General features: G+C 42.6%; 1 protein-coding gene across 1 annotated transcript in view; it reads left to right on the top strand.

Annotated features, from left to right (window-relative positions):
- The window catches only part of CUNH12orf42 (chromosome unknown C12orf42 homolog), a 75,190-nt gene extending 57,959 nt beyond the window's left edge, over positions 1-17,231 (top strand). Inside the window, exons 5-6 of the mRNA XM_050145533.1 lie at positions 12,963-13,325; positions 16,795-17,231. Of these exons, the coding sequence (XP_050001490.1) occupies positions 12,963-13,325; positions 16,795-17,231 (800 nt within the window). The remainder of the gene's footprint in view (positions 1-12,962; positions 13,326-16,794) is intronic.
- Positions 17,232-22,046: the final 4,815 nt, after the last annotated feature.

Here is a 22,046-nt window from a genome sequence, read left to right as displayed (position 1 = left end):
CTTTGTGTAGACATAGTGGCACTGAAAGTTGCCCCCTAATTCAATAATTTGCCATGAAGACTGGTTTTTCTTCTCATTGTGTTGAACAGGCATCTAATCAACCATTAATTTCCTTTTTGCTGGATGAACAGAATAACTATTTCTGTCTTTCTTTTTTGATGAGAAACAGAGGCAGAGAGGATAGGGGTCTGCTCTAGATGAGAAGGAGGGCTATAGGGTTCAGCTACAAGGGGAAGGGTGGAATAGGAAAGGGTCAGAATTTGGGGGAGGCTTGGGGAATTAATATGTGCCTGTAGACTGGAAAACAGCATTTTGTCTATCTTATGCTGAGATTACAAGATTCCTTCTACCGTAGCATTGGGCAACCTTAAACAAGTAACTTAATTCCTCGAAATCTATTTCTTTGCCATCTGTAGAACGGGGCAGATAGAGCAGAACTGAGCACTGGTCTTAGGAATCAATAGCAAACACATGATTGCATATTATCTTCACCTGGGGCCTGGTCAGTATCATGCTGCCTTCTGAATTCAGCCAGAGGTGTGAAACACGGAGTCAGATTTATGAGCATGTCCTCACTGTTTATCTAGGATGCGTCTCCTAGCCATCCATTTTAGCAAGGGCACAGCGTCGCCCAACAGTATGTGCATGAGAAGACATCTGTGGACTGGAGACCAAGCTCACAGAAACAGTAGTGGCAAATCTGATGTGGTTTTATTAAAAACTATGTTTGAGTGGACATCATGGAGTCGATCTGAATGGTGTTAGTCAAAGGGAGAGGGTGGCATACAGAGCTAACATACATGGGATTTGGAAGACTGTGGAACTCCAGGGAAGATCTGACCCAGAGTCTTTTGAATGCCTAGGGCTCTCTGTGTTTCTTATTGCTTATTGTATTTCCTTATTGTAGTCCTCTCAATATAGACCTAAAATTTGGCCCCGAGTCTATGTCAACATCTAACTTTATAAAACTTTATAAAGATATGGCCTTTGAGGCCCTAAGAACAGAAGCCCACTGAAGGAATCTGATTGGCCAAGTGTGGCTCATGTTACATGAACCTGTACCAATTAGCTACGGCCCAAGAATGGGTACCATCTTGGAGCTCCCCCCCCCCCCCCCTGTGGTTAGAAAAGAGAAAGATCTAGGAACAGGAAGGCTTCCCTTTCAAACCTTCAGAATTGTAGGATCACAATTCTGGATGATGTGGGGGAGCAGAAAGAAGGAAACGTGATCACAGTGGACTGTAATGTAGCATTTCGTATATATTTTAAGATAATTGCTTGAAATTTTAGAATGGCTGTTTTGTATGTTCATGGATTTATTCGCTAGCTATTGAAAGTTCACAGACTGCAGTGGCACACTGGGCTCCCTGTTAGACTCAGAAGAGGATAAAGATGAATATTCTTTCCTTTAGCAGCTTGCCTTTTTTTTTTAACAAAAGAAATACTTGTTGAAGCTACAATGTGTGCCATGAAGTTTTTCCAAAGAGACGTTTGGAAGACAGAGAGATGGGTGTGAGCCTGTGCACAGGCTGGGGTTGCTCAGAAGACTTGGTGCTGACTTCTGGCCTTGAAGAGCAAAACTGTTTTAGGTGGAGCATTTTCTGAGTGCAGGAAAGGTTCTAGGCTTGGTGTTTGGACATATATATAAATATATATATATATATATATATATATATATTCACATACACACATCTATACAGATATACATGCATATATATATATATATATACATATGTGTGTATACACACATGCACACATCTATATCAGGGACAGATTTTCTCAAAGTATTTCTCAAAATATATGACTAGTTTTCTTAGGAAGTGTCCCTTATGGTTTCTGCTCCTTCACTCCATCTCTCATTTCCTTCCTTCTTCCCTCCCTTCCTTCCTCCCTATCCCCTCTCTGTAGATCTTGAGAGAACTTTCTAGGGTCAGTCCGTTCCTTCTACCATGTGGGTCCTGGGGACTGAGCTCAGGTGTGTAGGCGAGTGCCTTTACACACTTGGGTTAACTTGTGTTAACTCGTGTTAACTTGCGGGCCAGAAAATTGCCTTGTTCTGAAAAAACAGCATGCACCCACGAGACCTTAATTCTTTCTTTTCAGGATAATAAGTACAAAGTGCTACGATTCGTGTGTCTGAGAATTTCTGTCATTTTACAGAAATGTATTGCTTGTCAACTCAAGTGCGAGGGTATGCGCCTGTAACCCCAGCACTCGGGAGGTTGAGGTAGGAGGATGGAAAACTTGAAGCTATATAGAGAGACCCTGCCTAAAAGTAAAATAGGAAAGGATGAAAAGAAGAGACTCATTTTAAGTCAACAAGTGCTCAAGTCATATTTGGTTTGGAAGTTTCTTATTTTGTTTTCGGGATGATCCTCAAGTCATATTTGGATCTTATTTTAATTTTGTAGCTTGCCGTTTATACGCAAGTGTTTCCAGAGCATGCGCAGTGATCATAGAGCATGCGCAGTGATCAAGCAGACATTCTGCCTCTCTCCCCTTGGAGCTTGGAGTGGCTGTGAATGGCAGGATCATCAACAAACACTTTCAAATTGAGAGTCAGGATCAAACAAATTCTGGGAGCCATGAGAACGTGCCGCAGATGGATCCAAATGGGAAAAGAAGGCCAAGAGGACTAGAATAGTTAGAGGAGGAAAGGACTGGGGAGAACATTCCAGATGGAAAGGGGTGCCTGACAGGGCACGATATTCATTGCCCATGGAACCAAAAGGGACCTGCTTTCTTCTGCCTCCCTCCCCCTCCCATGTTAGCACAGCCAGAGGGAGAAAGGAGACATCCGTTCTTATTCATTAATCTCTCTGGTCATCGTGTGTTTCACCCCACATCTTTCAAGAGGCAATAAACTTTTATTTTTAAATATGCAGTAGCCATCGCCGTATTTCTGCTACTAAACAGAGAACGTTCTCTAACCAAGATTGACAAGCAGGGAAGTTTATCTTGTGGTCCTTCATGTGCCGCTAAGTGCATGAGACACCACGGAGCTCCACACGGTTCAGCCTTTGTGGTTCACTTTATTTAACCTTGAACTAAATGATACAAGTCTTGCCAATGAGGCTAGACTCTGAGTCTTTTCTTCCAATTATATTAATACTCAAAACCTTACTGATAGGTTTTACATTGACCCATTAGTGTTTGCCAATGACAATCTTCAAGATGCTGGAATGGGGTTTCTCTTTCCAGAGCAGAGAGTTATCCCTGTTAGAAGCAGATGCCATTTGGCCAAATGATTACGTGTTCTTAAATTGGTATTTTAATTGGATTGCCCGGTTATTGAAATTCCCTGTGTCCCCAAGGTATATTCCTCAAATACTACCCCTCACCATAATGTCTGCTGCTTCTTCAAAAGGAGCAAAAAGATAGATAAAGAGGTGGTCATCACTCAAGCCCATTTTCCTGGTTGGCGTCAGCTGTCAGCCCGCTCCATTTATTTAGACAACAGTAGGTTTGGACGGAACATATAAAGTTCCCTTTCTCAGCTGTGAAATATGATGGATGCACCATACCGATGACCTCTACACAAGGCCACATGTTAATATTCAGGACCTCCCTTTTGTTGGACCCGAACAATGGCTGTCATTAAGAAAGCTTGGCTTGCCAATATGCCCTCTGTTAGAATGCTGGACCACTCCTGATTGGTCACCAGGAAGTGTCATGTGCCTTTGATGGAAATGACATGGAAGATGTATGGTCAAAGTGCTGTGCTCAGCACCACTGCTGTGCAGAGGAGAAAACCACCCTGACCCAAATAGCCCTGCGTTCAGACAATGTCGCACCAACCAAAGACAACGCATTGGGAAGAAAAATGCTTGTAAACTGTGTGTGTTAGAAGATGTATTGGCCAGACGGCCATAGGGCAATCTTTGAACTATTGAAATCTTTAGAAATATTGTTTGGTTCTGAAACAATACTTACAAACCTAATTAATCAAGCATAGAGGGTTTATTTTCAGGCCTTGCCCGGCGCGTTGCTTTAATGCAAGAATAGGGTCAGTCGGGTTCTTTTGGCCATTTCACGGAGGCATGCAAGAACTCAGCATGCAGACTCATGTTCATACAAGCGGAGGCTCTAAATTTCAAAATAATATCGACACAGATCTCGGGTGAGGCCGTCCACAAAGGCTGGGGTCGGAGGCAGCCCGAATTCCTTCTGCACTTGTTTCTGGCCCCGTGTGTGATGGTTCCCCTCCCACTCCCCCCCCCTCGCTTTTATTCATCAGTATCATTTATTCATGAAACCAAGTAAGAACCATCTGAGACAAATTCTGCAGATTTGGTACAAGACTTCAGGCTTTGCTTACAGAGTAAATGCATAAAGAAAGGCTTTTTGCGACCATCAAATGCTGGGGTTTTCAATGCTTATAAATCTCCCTCCCCATTTTCTAGTCTAGTTCCGTGTTTTAAAAGACCGTTTGCTACAGTGCACACGTTCGAGTGGGCTAAACGAGAGCTGTGAAGACGACTTCACAGAGGGCTGAGCGCCCTTCAAAGCGGTAACAGGCAGGAAGCAGCAGCCTTTCATACGTCAAGCCGGTTGTGCCTGAAGTTAAGTCGGTCATTAAGATGAAGGAATCATTCTAGTACTTCCTTGTGCGCAAAATCGGGCTTGACCAACCTGGAATTGTATGGGTTCGAGCCCTGAAGACCAGCTCCTGGTTATTGATTTCGAGGCAGACTACCAAGGCTTTGGATGACCTTCACGCTCCCCACTGTGTTCTGCTGGGCTCTGTCACTATGCTCCAGCTGCTTAGAAGAGACAGAACAGGAGAGAGAGAGGGCTGGAAGCTCAGTCCATAATCAGACAAATGCAGACCACTCCAGGGAAAGATTTAGTGGGACAAAAAGTGGTTGAGCCTTTTTTCTTTTCCTTAGGAAAACACAAAGTAAAACCACGGTGCAAGTACTATCTCATATTCCCCAAGAGGGCAGCAAACAAACAAACAAACAAACAAACAAAGGGTTTACGATGAGCAGCCACACGCATGGACAAGGTGCGAAAGACTTTGAGCTCCCCTTACTCTGCTTCACCAGGGAGGACCTGCGTCTTGAAATATGTGGGTTCGAATCCAGCTTTGTTCTACTAGGGCAGTGTTTTCTGACCATCCTAACACTGCCTCCTTAATGCTCCAGGCTCCTCATGTTGTGACCCTCAAACGTAAGATTACTTTTGTCGCTACTTCAAAACTGTCCTTTTGCAACTGTTATGAATTATAGCATAAATATCTGTGTTTTCTGATGGTCCTAGGTGACCCCTGTGAAAGCAAGGGTTGTGACCCGCAGGTTGAGAAGCCATGTGCTGGGGGGCACGCTCATGACAAGGCAGGAGAGGTGTAGGAAGCTTCCGTAATCTAATCTTGTGATTAGGTCCCAGGTCGGTCCCTGAGATGTACAGGGGCTTCTTTAGGTTTGTTCGTTTTCCCTTTCAGGAAAGACAGGGAGCACGCATAGGAACCAGAATGGGAAAGTTCCCTTCCCTCAGCTGGAATAAAGCGTTGCCATGCTTTTGTTGAGGGGAATACTCTACTTATGCTTTGCTGAGCTCGTTCATCCATCTCCCTGTTATGACCTTGGAAAGATCTTTCTCACAAATTCACCTTGAGAATGTGGTAGTTTTTTCCCACCCAAAACAGGTCTCGAGGCCTGCACTCTCAGGTTCATTCACACCAGCTGCTGGTGACTGGTCACGTTCACTATTACAACGTTCCCACCAATTCACGGCTCCAGCGGTAACCTCACCAAGCAAGCAAATCCTAGGTCGACCTGTTGGATTTAGCTGTCCCTCCAGAGTTTGGAGGGTGGAAGTTTCTCTTGAAAACTTAGTTCTGTGCTGGGTTCAATGAAAGTCATAGCCACTACGTGGATCAGCAAGCTAGTTTCCAAGCTGTTTACATGATGGAGTTGAAACTACAAGTCCGTGTCCTCCACTTTCCCCAACATTTTTGTTATTATAACTCCCATCTTTCAGATGAAAGTTTGCTAAGTTCTTCGTAACTACCCCAGACTACCACACCCATCTGGGTTCCCATGTCCTTTGACCCGCGTGGCTGGCAACAGCTTTCCACCTGTCTGCCACTCGTGACTCATCCACTCACGTTCCATTCTCTTGTGAATCACATGCCATGCACCCTCTAGACGCCTCTCCAGCCCCTTCCGGCTTACTTTATGGCAGCCATTGGGATTGCTTTCCATGGTCAGGATGGCATTGTCTTTACTCCTCAAGTGAACAAACCCTTTTCAGACTTCAGGTCTTCTGAGATGAAATGTCACTGCCCCGTGTCGCTCCCCAGGGATCAATGTCTCAACCTTCTGGCTTTTCTTTGATGCTATTCACTATTCATAACTGTTGGGCGATGTTGTTCCTTCCTGTAATACACAGCAGTCACCATGCTTCATGAGGGTAAGGACGACATTTATATCATTCTCTTGCACCCAGATCAGTATAAGGTAAAGCACACAGAAGGTTTTCCACAAACATTTTTGAATGAAGGAGGGCATAAGACAAGTCTCTGGATGGTTTGACTGTGTATTTTCCCAGGAGATGTAGAGAAGAAGAGAGAAAGAAGTGTGTGTGTGATATGTGTGCTGTTCATTTGCATGTATGTATATATGCATATACACATGCATGTGCAAGCATGTAAAGGTGATAGCTTGACATCAGAGGTCTTTCTCTATGCTTTACACCATTTTTTTTTTTGAGGCAAGGGTCTTTACTGAACCTGGATACCACCCGATTGGGCAGGCTGGTGTGTCAGCAAGCCCCAGGGATCCTCCCATCTTTGCCTCCTCAGTACTGTGATTACAAGGGACAACCGCTATACCTGACTTTTGGGAGATTGGAGCTCAGTCCCTCATACTTACGTGGCAGTCACTTAATGGACCGAGTCCACTCCACAGCCTTTAAGAAAGGACAGAAGTTTTAACCAAGCACAGTAAGAACGGCTAAAGTATGTTCTCCCACTGCCTCGCATTGGTGCTCCCCACTGCCTCACATTGGTGTTCCCCACTGCCTCGCATTGGTGCTCCCCACTGCCTCGTATTGCTCTAGGTCTTATTTTATCTGTACCCAAGGTAGGTAACATAATTTCCAGTGCACAGATTGGGAAAACTTAAGTCAGGCTTAGGAAGGGCTAAAACGTAGATTTGACTCAAACATCTAGACTCAGAGCTCGTGAGTGCCTGACATCTATTCTCCATCACCATTGAGGGCCTGATACACACTGGCTCTTCCCCTGTACTCAAAGTCATTAGCTCAAATGCAAGTCTTAGCCCGTGACTGGGAGGCAACAGACTTCATTACGGTCTAGGAATACCTTCAAAAGGTATAATACAGGGGGGTGGATTTATGGCCTTAATAGAATAGAGAGTGTATTTATGATCAACGTTTGATTTCTAGATGTGAGGGAACAAGAGAAATTAGGTTTAGTCTTTAGTCACACCTAAATGATATCATGAGTTTAGGGGAGTTCAGTGCCTCTGTGTTTTAGGTCGGTGTTTCTGCCAGTCCTTTATAGCTTAAACATGACAGAGTTAGGAATGCGGTAGAGTGAAGAGAAAAGACACACGGAAGCTGAGAGGAGTTAACACATTTGTCTTTGTATTGAATTGAAACTGAATCTATAACTGTTGTCTAAATAGCGTGTTTCAGACTCTCTAGGCCTGTCCCCACCTCACCTCCCAAAATATCTATCATGATTTATCAAAATGACACATTGCAGTGCAAAGAAGAAGTTGGTTTTGTAAAATGCTCTCAGTAAGTCACCGATACCACCACCACCACAACACAGCTATAACTGATGAGCTCTGCATCCCTACCCCAGGAGCCTGAGAGCGTGCTTTGAATGAGGGATCTCATGTGAAGGGGGCATCGATTCAGAGCCTGGCTCTGCCAGTTTTATACATTGCTAGTTTTAGCCTACATTTTAAAACTGAGAATTTCTACTTCCCTGTATTAGATACACTTCTGACTGCATTTTTTATGGCTAAGACTTGGTTGGTATGGTCTAGCCTGTGGTCAGTGCCCAGTATGTGTTAGCTGCTCTCATCATAGACATTTAATCAAGCCCAGGATGCTGTGGTCATGTGTATCCTTGAGCAGGTAACCACCAGCATGGATTGTGAGGTAGCAAAGCAAAAGTTATCCCAAATTCAAAGACCAGGTTTCTGCGTTGGGCTCAGCTAGTGATACAGTCAAGATGTTTATTTTTTTTTCTCAGCCTCAGTTTCTTAGTAAGATTAGTAAGCCAGAGAGGCTTAGTGAGGCTCAAGTGGGATTGTTGATACGAAACCAAGCAAGATATAAAGGAACCGTCAAGTTATACGGAGTGTATATGCTGGATCTGAGAGGTGTCTGGATGCAGAAGATGCCTGAGGAGAAAGAGGTACTGACTTTTCAACTCGTGTTCATAATTATTTCATGGAATAAAACTCACAATGGCCTTGGAAACCCATAGAATTTCCACAGATCAAGGACTCTCCACACTGATGACATGCTTCAAACCACAAAGGGACCTCACAGCACAGATACTTGGGTCCCTCTCCCCATCTTGGCCAGTGGTAGGACATGATCTATATTTAAAAAAAACATGTCTAATAAGTTGTTGTCTAATATATATTATCTAATGTACAGTTATGGTTGGGAAGCACTGAATTAGATTTAGGTATAACCTACCAAGAAGTGTTGGACTTCAACCCACAGGCCATGGAATAAGATGTAAATTTTGTCATTATCTAGGAAGGAAAATTAAGGGGAAAAAAGCCACTGAAGATTGCAAAAGAACTTTGAACACTTTCTCTATTTAAGACCAAGGCAACTGGTTGTTCTATTAATCCGGGTCACCTGCCTGTGGTATCGTAGGAGATACCAGAAACAGATTCAAGAATCTGTGAAATTAGCAGAATCTGGTTTGATAGGCTCAAGTTCATTTTACCATAAATCAGCTGATAAATTTTGTCTTAAAGTTATTGCTTTTATTGGGTAGTGTCTAACCTGTGGCAAATGCTTAAAAATATTGATTAAATAATGAAATAAATAAGCACAGTAACCACCCATCTTAATGCTTAATACATAATACATGCTGGTTTTATTGTTTCTTGTACACATTAGAATACCTATTAGGAAGGGGTGGACTATTTGCTGCAAAGGTGTGAAAATTTAATCTCTCAAATTATTTTCACAGAGTTGGATGTTGAAAGTGGTTAGTCTCAGATAACATTTAAATTCTCTTAATTCCTAACTTCTTGGATGGGAAAAGACATTTGATGTATTTGAAGTTTTTCAGACCTTACATTCTATTCGCAGTATCTGAACAACCAAACAAGAATGCATTGAATACCGTGGTTATAGTGTATTCATTTTCCCTTTGGACCAAGAAACCCAAAGCTACAAAGTTTGAAAGATCCCAGATGTTTCTCTGCATTTTGGAAAGCTTGATAATTTTTGTCTACCACATCAAATTGTGGGGTCTAAGATGCAATAATATGTCAACTAAAATGAAAATGAGACATTCAAGTTAATGTGAGGGAGTAGACCACATATCTAGATCTAAGATTTGCATGTGAACAGAGATTACAAATGCATTCCCCATTCCCATTGATTCAGAATGAATCTTTATAAAATTATGTTCTATGGTAAAGATGTTACAGAAGGAAGTAAATGGTTGTGGCACTCATAGGCCTGGTTATGTGCCAAAGATGGAAAGTGGTGGTTTGTGCTTATTCAGAGAGCAGTTTGTGTCATATGTATTATACATTAGATAATTAGAAGACTAAAAAGATATCCCCATTTTTTTTTGTTTTTTCAAGATAGAGTTTCTCTGTGTAGCCACTCTAGTTGTCCTGGAACTAGCTCTTATAGACCAGGCTGGCCTCAAACTCACAACCCATCTGCCTCTGCCTCCCGAGTGCTGGGATTAAAGGCATGAGCCACCACCGCCTGGCCAAGATACCATCATTTAAAAATCAGAAAGTTTTACATTCTTAAAAATATTGTTCTCTCTAAAATGGCTGTTTTTTTTTCTGGATTCTCCACTTCATCTTGTCAGTAACAGGGTTGAAATGTGTCTGATCCCTTCAAATGGGACAGATACTCTCAGGATAACCCACTTTACTGAGTATTTTTTATGATTGAACCTCAGTGTACAAGGTTGTGGCTTTGGCAGAATGTGGTAGTTAGCACAGACAGTGACTCGATATACACAGTATATTTCCTGATGCTTTAGCCCAACTCTACATAATAGAACTCAAGCCATCATCCAATCCAGTTTTTCCCTTTCCCATTCTATGACTACCACATTTGGGGTCTTTCTCTTATCTGTCTTCAAAAGATGAACACAATGTTTTAGATGAAATAGTTTTATAGTAAGTACTCTACGATAATATATGCAAAAAATAGGCTATAATGAATATAATAATTTTATGGCTATTGTAGCAAATTACCACAAACTGGGCAGAACCAAGAGACTTTGTTTTCTTAGTTTGGAGAGCAAGAGTCAAAGCTTTGCTGAAGGTTCTGAGAGATAATTTATCCAATGCGTGTTTAGCTTTTGGTAGCAATTCTTGCCATTCCTTAGCTATTTATTAGAAACACCTCTTTAATTGTGTCTCTCCCATCCCGTGGTATTCTTCTATATCTGTCTCTCTGTTTCTCTTCTTATAAGGACACTAGCCATATGGAATTAAAGACGACCTCAGTGACCTCTTCTTGACTTTCTTGTGTAAAGAGGCTATTTCCAATTAAGGGCAGATTCACAGCTACTGAAGCTCAGGGCTTGAATATCATTTCTAGAGGATGTGATTCATTTGGTCATACTGTCACAGACTCAATGTCTTTTTGCAAGTTCCTCTTCAGCTCTCAAAATTAGCCTGCATAGCACTCAACCCGAGGAGATTCCGAAGCCCTGGAAATTTCTCTTTCTCTACACTCCTTCCCCCACTGAAGATTTCCTTTCATGTCTCTGCTATCTGAAAAGACATGACATTAAGTGCATCTGCACTGTGAATGCTAAACTGTTTTTAACTCTTTAAATTTTATTTTTGTCTAATTAAAGATTCATAGAAATTCCAGTATATGAACTATGGATTTTAGTTTATTTTCTTCAAACTTTGTTGTTTTCATTGTATGCTTTCCCATCTTTGTATTTAGGAACGATTCTTTCATATAAGCTTTGACTTTACTATGTAATAATGTCAATATTTAATATTCATTTTCTACACACCAACTATGTTCTACATTACACACACTGTCTAGTCTGTGCTTTGTCATTTCTCAAGAGGCAGCTGTAATTCTCCATATTTTATGACGAGAGTCTGAGAATGTGTAAATTAAAGACAAATTTCCCAGGCCTCTGAGCTGTAAATTGCCAAAAACTTGAACTGCTTTCACTGATTTCTCCTACTATTCTGAGATGAGAATAACATATCTTAGGTCAAAATTTATGTTTTTATTTATGTAACACACATAATTTGTAAAAAGATTGAATTTGGTAATTAGATAAAATAAGCCTTGTCCATTCTCTTGCCCCTTCCAAGAGTTCTTATCCCTAAAAGGATCTCAATTGCTTTCAAACTATAATCCTAAAATTGTGTGCATGTGCACACACACGCATACACACTCCCCTATATTGTCTGTCCACAGAGACTATTCTTCTCTTCCTGTTTTTTATCTCTATAACTCCCCATTACTTGGCACTGCCCTGGCTGTGTCCATGGCTGTCTTTGACTATTGAAGGCTCACTCACATTTACCTTCTCCCTGGTCTGGGTCTAGCCAAGCTTAGGATGACTGGCTATTGAGCCCTGGAGAGCTACCTATCTCCAATTCCACAACATTAGAATTATAAATGTGCCCGTGTGCGTGCGTGTGTGTGTGTGTGTGTGTGTGTGTGTGTGTGTGTGTGGTGTGTGTGTGTCTGTCTGTCTATAAAATGGGTTCTGAGATATCCAGCTCAGATCTCATGTTTGCAAGGCAAACTATTTCCTGACTGAGCCACCTCCAAGCCCTCCAAGTCACCTTTAAGCAATGTGTTTTTCACCTTGCTAATGCATCTAAACAAGTGTCTTCCCCACCAGACTTGTGCTTTGGGACTGAGAGTCTGGGCTGAAGTTCTAACTCTGTTCATTAGTATTTATGTAAACTTGGACCAGCTACCTGTTCTAATGTATGTTGGCTTCTTGGAGTATTGTAAGAATTGGTCACAAAATGGGTGGCTTAGAAAAACATAAGTTTATTCATTCCATTCTGGAGGCCAGAAGTCCCAAATCAAGGTGACCGCCTGGGCATGCTTCCCCTGAAAGCCCTAGAGAAGGGTTATCTGCTTCTTCCTTCTAGCAGCTCCTTGTGTACTTAGGCTCCTAATCCCTGTGTCCATCTTCACTGGCCTTCACCTTTGCCTGTGTCTCCATGAGGCGCACTCTCGTGTGTCTCAGTTTTATAAGAAGGATAAACAAAATGAACCCTAACTCAGAATGACTTCTTCTTTAATTATATTCTTAGGAACTTTATCCCCAAACGAGGCCACATGTGCAGATGTTGGAGATCGCAAGCACAAGTGTACAGAGCTTCAACACAGCGCTTTATTTTTGGTGGGAGGCACTCATAAACTGCAACCTAGTGTTCTTACTATAAAATGGAGGTACGAATGGTTTCATCTAGTTGTGGCTCTTGCTGAATCTAGGATTCAGCAGCAACTGTGTTGAGGGCATCATACAGTATCTGCTACATATGTCAGTATTCTCAGCCCTTCACGTCTGTCTCCACGCTCCACACTCTTCCCACCGTGTTCCCTCTGAGGTAGAGACCCCAGTTCCTGTCGCAGTCATGCATGTTTGCTCAGGTTTGAAACAGAAAACACACACAAAGCCATCTACAACTCGATCCCTGCCTCCTTCCATTAATCTAGACAATGGTTTTGAAGTGATTCTTTCCAACTAACGTCTTTCCCTTTTACAGGATTTATAGAAGGGACTCCTAGTCCAATGACAGATAACGGACTACTTTACACTCCACAGTACGTAATCCCCAACTCTCCTGCGAGCACAGCTTCTTTCGAAGAAGTTTGTGGAGAAGCCTGTCCTTCCCTGTCACCATCCAGTGAAACGGACGAAGACAATTTGTTCTCTACTGTCAAAGACAGAAGGCAGAAGCGACTTAGAGGATCACCTAAGCAGGCCTGGGCCAGCCCATTTCTGGAGAAGCCAGCTGCAGATAAGCCTCTTAAGCGATCATACTCAGTGAATACCATTTTCCTGGAAGCTGCAGGTAGACACATACCACTTCAGAACCATCCCTTGGGCAAATCCAAGGGAGATTCTGGTAGGTATCACGTTGTGGTTTCTAACTTCTCTTGTCTTAATGTGTCATTTTCTGGTTTTAACTTCAATTTAACAAAACTGCTGGTTATTGAGTCAATGGTGAGCCATATTCTAGAAGCATGATAAGAGCTTTATAAGTGAGATGTTAGGCTTTTGGTTGACACTACATTTGAGGGGACAGGTGTGTGTTGATGACAAGTTATTGACCATTAGGTGTTGCACCAAACAGTAGCGGCGACATCATATATGTTAAGCTGTTATCCTAAGCTAGACTCCATACTGAGCATTTTATGGCTTTTTACAAAACCAACATGTAACATTTAGACAGCTAGCCTCCCTACTTTACAAATAAAGTAGCTGTGAATGAATAGGATAGGGTAATATTATGATAATGTTTCAACTTCAGCTGTCCTAGTAGGAAAGATTAAAAATCAGGGCACAGAGGATGGGGAAATAGTTCAGTGGCTAAGGTATTTGAAAGACCTGAGTTTGAACCTCTAGAATCCATGTAAACTGGGCATATGAGCTCATGCCTATAACCCCAGTGTTTCAAGAATGAGGAGGAGAGGCAGGGGGAGCATGAGAACCCTTGGAAGTTCATCAATGTAGGCAGTGGTGAATGGCAACAAACACAGAGAGACTGTCTCAAACCAGTGAAGTTGTCTGCTGACCTTCACACACATGCTGTCGGACGCACATGTCTGTGTCCACCCATGTAGGTGTGTACAGCACAGTGTGGTAGGCACACATGCCAAGCATATTCATGTGCACACACAATAATTTTAAATGGAGTATAAAAAAGGGTTTTGGAGCAGAAGACCCTGGCTCAGGTCTTGGCTCTCCCCCACATCAATTTTGTAGCCATGATACAGTTCCATGGGTGTTTTTTGAGCTTGGTCTTTTCCTCCATAAATCAAGGATAATTAGTGCTATGAAGTGTACTTGTAATTAGAAGGCTCATTTCAAAACACAGTAGAGACTCTAGGACGTAGGTATCTGGGAAATGTTATGAAGAAGGATTGGGTTGGTGTTATGGAGCCTTCTTGGAATGGAGTTGTTGTTGTTTTTTATCCAGTGTGGGGAGTTTTCCTTCCAAATGCCAACACAGGTTCTGTTGATCTATAGACACCAAGTCAGAGAATCTTTTATTTCTAGGATGCTGGACCTAATGATGGGATGCAGATTATACGAGTCAGTTAACACCTTTGAAAAACTTTATGTGCATGTTTGTGTATGTGTGTATGTGTGCGTGTGTCCATGTACATGTGTGTGGCGGTCAGAGGACAACCTCCTATCTCGGTCTTAGATAGGAGGTCTGCCTCCTTTTGAGACAGGGTTCATTGGACTGCATCTTCCTAATTAGGTCCGACTGGCTGGCCAGAGGATCCCAGGGACCCTCCCATCTCTACCTACTCAACTCTGGGGCTGCAAAACAGATGTTTATCTGTTCCTACAGCAGGCATTTCCACATGTGCCCTGGGGATCTACCTTGGGTCTTCATTCTTGTGAGGCAAGTGGTCCATCCACTGAGCCATCTCTCCAGTTTTGAGTCTTTCTCTGTGTAAGGCAATGTGCCAACATGAGCATATGCCTTCAGCTCTCATCCGTTTGATCTTTCCACAGAGATAGAAAATGCTGCTTTCTCATCATTTAGAAGCAGAATTGGAGGCCTGTTGGGGTTCTGTTACTATAGGGTTGAAGTCAGAATTCAAACCTCCAACCCTGACTCCAGGCCAGAACATCCTTGGCTGATGAGTTAACAGGGCAATGATGGTTCTTCGGCCTGAAGCACTTTCTAAGTTCTCGATTCTAAACACTTTGTTGTTATCTTCCCTCAGACATTTAACCAGTTTGTTTCTCCATATCCAAGTCTTTAGTTAAGTATGACACGCTTGGTCTTCCCTAATCTCCTTTCTTGCTTTATTTGTCTCTTAGGATTATCATTAAGACTTCTAAGCTTACTTATTTCTTATTCGTGAGTTGGCTCCCATCTCCTTTCCCCCTCTGGCCCCCACAAAGGGACCATAGGTTGTGTTGGGGCAGAGATGATGCTCACCTTATTCTCTTCTGTGTCTCTAATGTCTCGAATGCTATTGGGCACCTACCAGCTTCTCACAGGTGAGCCAATGCATAAACGAATGAACAGATTGATTTTCATCGGCAATCACGTGACATAGACAGCAAAAGCTCCATGTTCCCAGTGAGAGCAAAGATGCTTAGGACAGCTGGTGTTTCAGGGTTGGACCCTGATGGCCTAGATTTTGCCAGGCCACACTGTCTCCTTGTTGCTGGTCAAATGTGCCATAGTGATTGCCGCGGTACGCCAAAGGAATGAATGCCCGTCTTTCAGTGTAAGAGATAGGATAGCATGCTCTGCCTAGGTCATGTGTGATTGTGCTAAATTCTAGAATTTCAGCAGATTCTTCATGCCCTGAATATGGACCATAATTAAGTGACACATATGCAAGGGCTGGAAAGTCCATGTTGATAGGTGTTATGAGAATGTTGTCAAGCACCGAGTTTGGAAGCTTTCACTCACCCAGACATTTGGCAGTGTTCCGTTTTTGTGTCCAGGAATAGCTCGTTCTTTGGATCAACCAGGTTCTCTAAACTGTTCTTGTTTTGTTTGACTGCTTGACAGGTATATTGAGTGCACCGCGGAAGATACTCAGTACCTACCAGGCACAGAGCAATGTGGTGGGAATTCAGTTTAACTCCTTAGAAACACATTGGCTGTTTGACGCCCAGTGTTAGGATGATGCTGTGCTTGGGAAATTATTCTGTGGCTGTTTGAAAGGTTTTGGGGATTTCCCTGTTACTAAGAAGCCCATTAGAGAGTCGCAGGAAATGATTTCAAGTGTGTAAATTATCTTAATTTATTACTGATGGAACAGACCTCTAATGTGTGTGAGTCAATGTGCAGAATTTCTCAAATAAAAATGGAAGACTATGCATAAAATGTAGATAGAATTGCAACAGTGGGGAAAGAATAGAAATTAAACTGGATATTAATATCAGCGGGAGAGTTGGGTAGGCTCATCTTCAGCTGGTTTTTTTTTTTTTTTGCATTTCAGCTGGTTTTATAAATTCTAAGAAAATCCATGGTGTAGCTAATGTTTGGATTTGCTTTTAGATCATCAGCGGTCAGCCTGAGACGGCCATTGACCCTTTCTAGCATATCCAACACAACTCAATAACTTTCTCTTTACAAACTTCCCAGAAGTAGAAGCTGGTGCCCGGCTTTAGTCACAAAGCTCCTCCCTTTCCCTCCGAAGGTTTGGACAGGCTCCTTTGAAACCGTTCTTGTTCTTGTACTTGGAAGCCTCTTCCCAGGGCCAGCAAAGGAATAGCCAGCATTTGGATTATGTGACGGGGTGGTCAGGGGTTTTCTTTTCTCTCTCCATCCCAGCTGCTGGCCTGTGGTCCTTGTCCAGGCTGGAGCTGGACTACCACTCAGCTTTGCCTTCCAGGTCCTGTGTTGAGACCTTTCACCGCCATTGGCCTCTGCAGAAGTGTCAACCAGAGCTGCTCTTCCCTGCAGATCAGCTGCAGGACTGCCTCGGAATCTGGGCAGCAGGATAAAATGTCATCCTCAGGCTCCTGGACAAACACAGATTCCCTAAGCATATGTGGAAGTGCATTAGGAAGACGCTTGGCTGCCATAACACCAGGGATGGCCCCCAAGCATTCTCATCGCCCTACAGAACGTAGGTCAAAGGCAGCTAGCGCCTTCCATGGCCACGCAGCCAAGGAGCCCCTGCCTCTGCTCGTGGGATCCTCTACCCATTTGTTTCCCAAGAAGTTAATGAAGGTTTGCTCCTCAGCAGCCCCATGCCCACCCCGGCGCTTCCATACGGCTTGTTCACAGACTCTTTCCAGGCCGGTGGTGACTGCTCACTTACACTGACCGCTGAGAAGGAATTGTTCTGCGAACGCTGCCCATCTTCCAATCAATGCCTGCCCAGAACAACAGAAAGGGCCTCAGATGGATTGGTTTCCACAGAACCATTGTTAGGCTTTGTGAAGCATTTTTGAACCTAATAAATAATGTCAAAAGTCTCTGTCGTGGCCAAAAATGTTCTTTTTGAAGCATTTGTAATGGTATTTTTGTTCTGCAGTGTCTCCCACTGTTACAAAGAATCCACGCCACACAATGAGGACTGGGTGCACCGCGTGCCACTTGGCAGCGCAGCCTGCTGGGGTCGTAGGTTGGGCCTTTGTTTTGCTGTTACAGGTAAAAGGTTTCATTTGCCAGCTTCGGCTTAGGGCTAAGGGTGGTTTCTAAGGGCCTTCAGGATGTCTATGTAGACATTTGGAAAACATAATTGAATGCCTGTAATTTAATAGTTAAAACATGAAATTTGATTACACCAGAAATGCCCAGGGAAATTCTTCAGGCTATGTGAAGGGTTTTGTGTCAGAAACCTGAAGCCAGATCCTAGCTGGAGGCTTTGAAACCCTTGGAAGTAAGCTTAATTTTTTTTTTAAAGGAGACGATTCCAAAGTTTCTCATTTGGTATAGAAAAGTCTGGCAACTCAGGGAATGGACTATCAAACTGGTCATTCTAAATAACACATTAAAAATGCTTTGGGGGGGGTAACTTACCAGACTTAAATGCCTATGTTCAACACTATATAGTGTTTGATAGCTTTATCAGTGGTTGATGGGATGACATTTGTTCCTTTCAATGTTCATGGAGAAATAGGAACCAGTGTGATCAGCATTTGTCCTCAGACCTGCAGTGTCCCCTCAGGGCTGGCCTTGGGAAACTAGATGCATGGAGATTAGAAAGATTCCCTTTGGCTCAATATAACATGTGTGCCTATATGCAGGTAAGAGTATGCCTACATTTGATCATCACACCTCATGTTCAAGTCCCAGAGTTTATTTTTTAAGATTTGTTTAAAATTTATGTGTATGAGTATTTGCCTGCATGTAAATACATCACATGTGTGCCTGTTATCCATGGATGTTGGAAGAGAACATGGGATACCTTGGAACTGGGATTTCTGGGATTGTAAACTGCCCTGTGGGAATTGAACTCAGGTCCTCTGCAAGGCAGCCTGTGCTCCTAACTGCTGACCGTCTCTCCAGCACCACAGGTCTCAGAGTTTCAGCAGGAGTGCAGCGGTGGTCTAAGAAAACTGTGTGACATTTAAGAATAGGTTTAGATGCCTAAAAAGTATTCAATCTATAAAAAGTGTATTTCCACTGAGTAAGAAGCTTCAGAAAATAGTGGTATACCCAAACTCTAAAGCTTTTCCGGTTATGATTTTTAAGCTGCGATGCTTGTCTTATTATCTGTTATTAGCATGGTTTATTATGAGAGAGCATACAGACCGCATCCTGGGTATCAGGCCATCAAAGTTCATGTGACAACTACAAGTTCATCCTCATGCCCTTTGACTGGAGACCAATGTGTAGATACCTGACAAGTTTATATATAGAATCTGGGGTATTTTAACATGGGATTTAATTATGAGCTACACACAGTGATATCAAAGCAGAACATTGCCCAAGGAGATTAAAAAACAATCAACTAAAATTCATGATAACTGATGCTGAAGCAGAAACTGGACTTGACACGGTAGAGAGACTCTCTACCTACTGAGGTGCAAATAAGTGAATCCATCTGAAAATTCAATGGAGAAAAGGCAGTTCTGTCCAGATGGAGAAAAGGGATACAGGCAAATGATGCTAATATGTGTGAACTGCAGTTGGAAGCAGCTTCCCAAATCCAGTCCCTGGGCTGCTAGGACTAGAAAGTTGTGGTGTGACATGGAGAGACTGTAGCCAAGTCTCCGAGGGTGGCTCACTGTGATCCCTCTCAGGGGACCACACTAATGTGTTAGGCCCTAGATAAATTTCACAATAAAGACTTGCATATCCATTTATCAGAGACGCTTGGAAATGTGTACATGAATATTTGTTTTGAGACAGGGTTTCTTTACATAGCCTTGACTGTCCTGGAACTCACTATGTAGACCAGGCTGATCTTAAAGTCACAGAGATCCTCCTGCCTCTGCCTCCCAAGTACTAGGATTAAAGGCGTGCCCCACCATGCCTAGCATGCACGTGCATTTTTAAAATAGTATATATTAATATCTGGTAACACTAGTGTTCTGTGGAATACATGCGAAAAGGCATTTTAGAAAATATCACTCTAAGCATACCAACTCCATGTATACTGGTAAGATTTAAGGTAAGGATTTCCTTTCAAATCACTAGGGTAAGAATCAGAGACTGCCAAGAAATCCTTCAAGAATCCATTTTTGCTTGACTAGTGAAGGATATGTCTCTGGCCATTTCCTCTGTCTTTGAATAAATGCATTTAGGAGAAAACTTAGTCCAGCTCAGAACCTACATAGGGATGGATGAGAGAGGACTTCTAACCCTGACTCTCACAGACAGGAGCTTCTGTGATGAGATGGGTTCCGGAACTTAGACACAAAGGTCAATGTAGTGAGCTATTTCGCATTATTTTGGAAAACAGTGCTGGATTGTACATTCAGAATTCAGTGTCAGAAAATGCATGATATGTATTCATGCACAACCCAGGCAGTGAAGATAGGAATGAGGCCTCATACACCATGGAAAATTCTTTTATAGGCTCAGAATTACAGCTTGTTCTTCTTTGGGCAGGGACCTGTGATTTCATTTACAGTGCACTTATTACCACACACTATAAGTGTCCCATAAGCAACGTAAAATTTCCACTTTGTGGAAAAACAATTACCTTAAAACTACATTTGGAAGTACGATGTTGATGAACATTGAATACTGGTACATTAGAGGAGGGGGTATTTGAGAGAGACTTTGATGAAGGATGTTCTGTAACGTTTGAAAGAAATAATTTAAAAAGAAACTGTAGAGTTAACGTCTATTACCTATTGGGGGCTGTTCTAAGTACTTGATATTCTCTAATAATTCATTTACTTACAATGATTTTATGAAGCAGTTTCTATTGTCTCCATTTCACAGATGAGGAAGATTAATGTCTAATGGATAATAACTATATATTAAACTAAGTTCGAAATGATAGTATAAAATTCTATCCTATATATATTACTAAACTAGTATATTTGCTTGGGTGGGGTGTGTGTCCATCCTCCCAGCATCTACAGTTAAGTTTACAGACCATGCGATTTCTCCGTGGGTAAATAAAGGAATTTTGCCTAAATCCTCTCCTGAGCTTATAGTGAAGGCGTGCATAACTGTGGCCCCACAATGTAGGTAGTCACGTCTGGCTGAACCTTCAGGTTAGAAAAGTTCAGCTTGAAGAATGACAGTTGACCATCTCCATGTGTGATCTCTTAGCTAACTCTCTAAAAAGACTGAGGTTTCACACAGAGGAGAAAGAACTAGACCATTCTTAAAACTTTGTTTTTATTTGATGTGTATGGGTGTGTGGACGGCACATATGTCTGTGCACTGCACACAGCGGATGCAGAGGCCAGAAAAGAGCACTGGATCACTGGGAACTGGAGTTACACACAGGCTAACTACCACGGGGTGTCCTGAGAATTGGACCTGGGTTCTCTGGAAGAACAGCCAGTGCTCTTAACTGTGGAGCCATCTCTTCAGCCCTGAGGCAATGTTATTTGTAACTACAAATGTATGTTGAAGATTTGAAGTAATGAAGGGCCGAAAAAGAGGTTGTTGTCAGGGAAAGATATTAGGAATCCTTCAGAATTCTTTAAGATGTGTGCCATCCCTTTTTCACAGCCTGAGGTCTTTTGTTTTTCTTTATAACCCTTAAAATGTTTTTATGTGTATGGAGTTTGCCTGCATGTCTGTCTGTGCCTCGGAGGTGTGCCTGGTGCTCAAAGAGTCAGAAGAGGGTGTTCGGTCTCCTGGAGCTGGAGTTAAAGATGGTTGCGCGCTGCCATGCAGGAGCTAGAAATTGAAACCAGGTTCTCTGGAAGAGCAGCCAGTGTGCTTAACCACCAAGCCATCTCTCCAGGTCTTCTCACTTATTTCCACGGCTGAGAAGAAACTTCCTGAGGCAGGTGTCCACATGGGACTGTAAAGAGGAGCACATAGGTGTGATAAATTAGTCCACCAACTTGAAAATTCAGTCATTTTGGTTTTCGTTTGAGAGAAGTTCATTTTGAAGGTCGGGATTCCACTCCCCTTCCCCCCCCCCCCGTTGCCCCGCCCCGCCCCTCTGCACACTGGAAAAAAACTGAAGATAAAGAAGTCAGGTTACAAGTCCAAAGTCATGCGTGAGGTACAAGGCAGAGCCAGATCACATGCCTTCAGGCTGACTCACATCGGGCACTCTGTTTCTCCCTGTGTCAGCTGCTGTTGGGTATAGAAATTGTACAAAAATAATTGCTACTATTCAAGTGAATTCCCCTCCAGATACTTATCAACCATTTGATAAAATATTATATACATTTCCTCAAGCACATCCAGAAAATATAGTTTTTAGAGACAAGGTCTCACTGTAGTTCAGGCTGGCTTGAAACTCACTGTGTTGTGTAGCCCTTAGTGACCTTGAATGTGTGGCCATCCCACCGCTTCAGCCTCCCACATGCAAAAATTACCACTGTGTCTGGCTCAAAAACATAAATCTTGACAATATAAATGTTTACACGGAGCAACCATTTCTTACATGTTTTTAAAAGTCCATGTTTTCTCATTTTCCCCTTACTTGCACTTCTCTCTTAACACAGCATGTGCCTGGGTGTAGGAATAGCCAAGGCTGTCTTTAAACCG

This window comes from Alexandromys fortis, unplaced genomic scaffold, assembly GCF_014885135.2.
Source record: "Alexandromys fortis isolate MF-2015 unplaced genomic scaffold, M_Fortis_MF-2015_v1.1 scaffold_50, whole genome shotgun sequence".
NCBI classification, from domain to species: domain Eukaryota; kingdom Metazoa; phylum Chordata; class Mammalia; order Rodentia; family Cricetidae; genus Alexandromys; species Alexandromys fortis.
The sequence above is the reverse complement of the archived record's forward strand: the minus strand, read 5'-3'. Positions and strand labels throughout refer to the sequence as shown.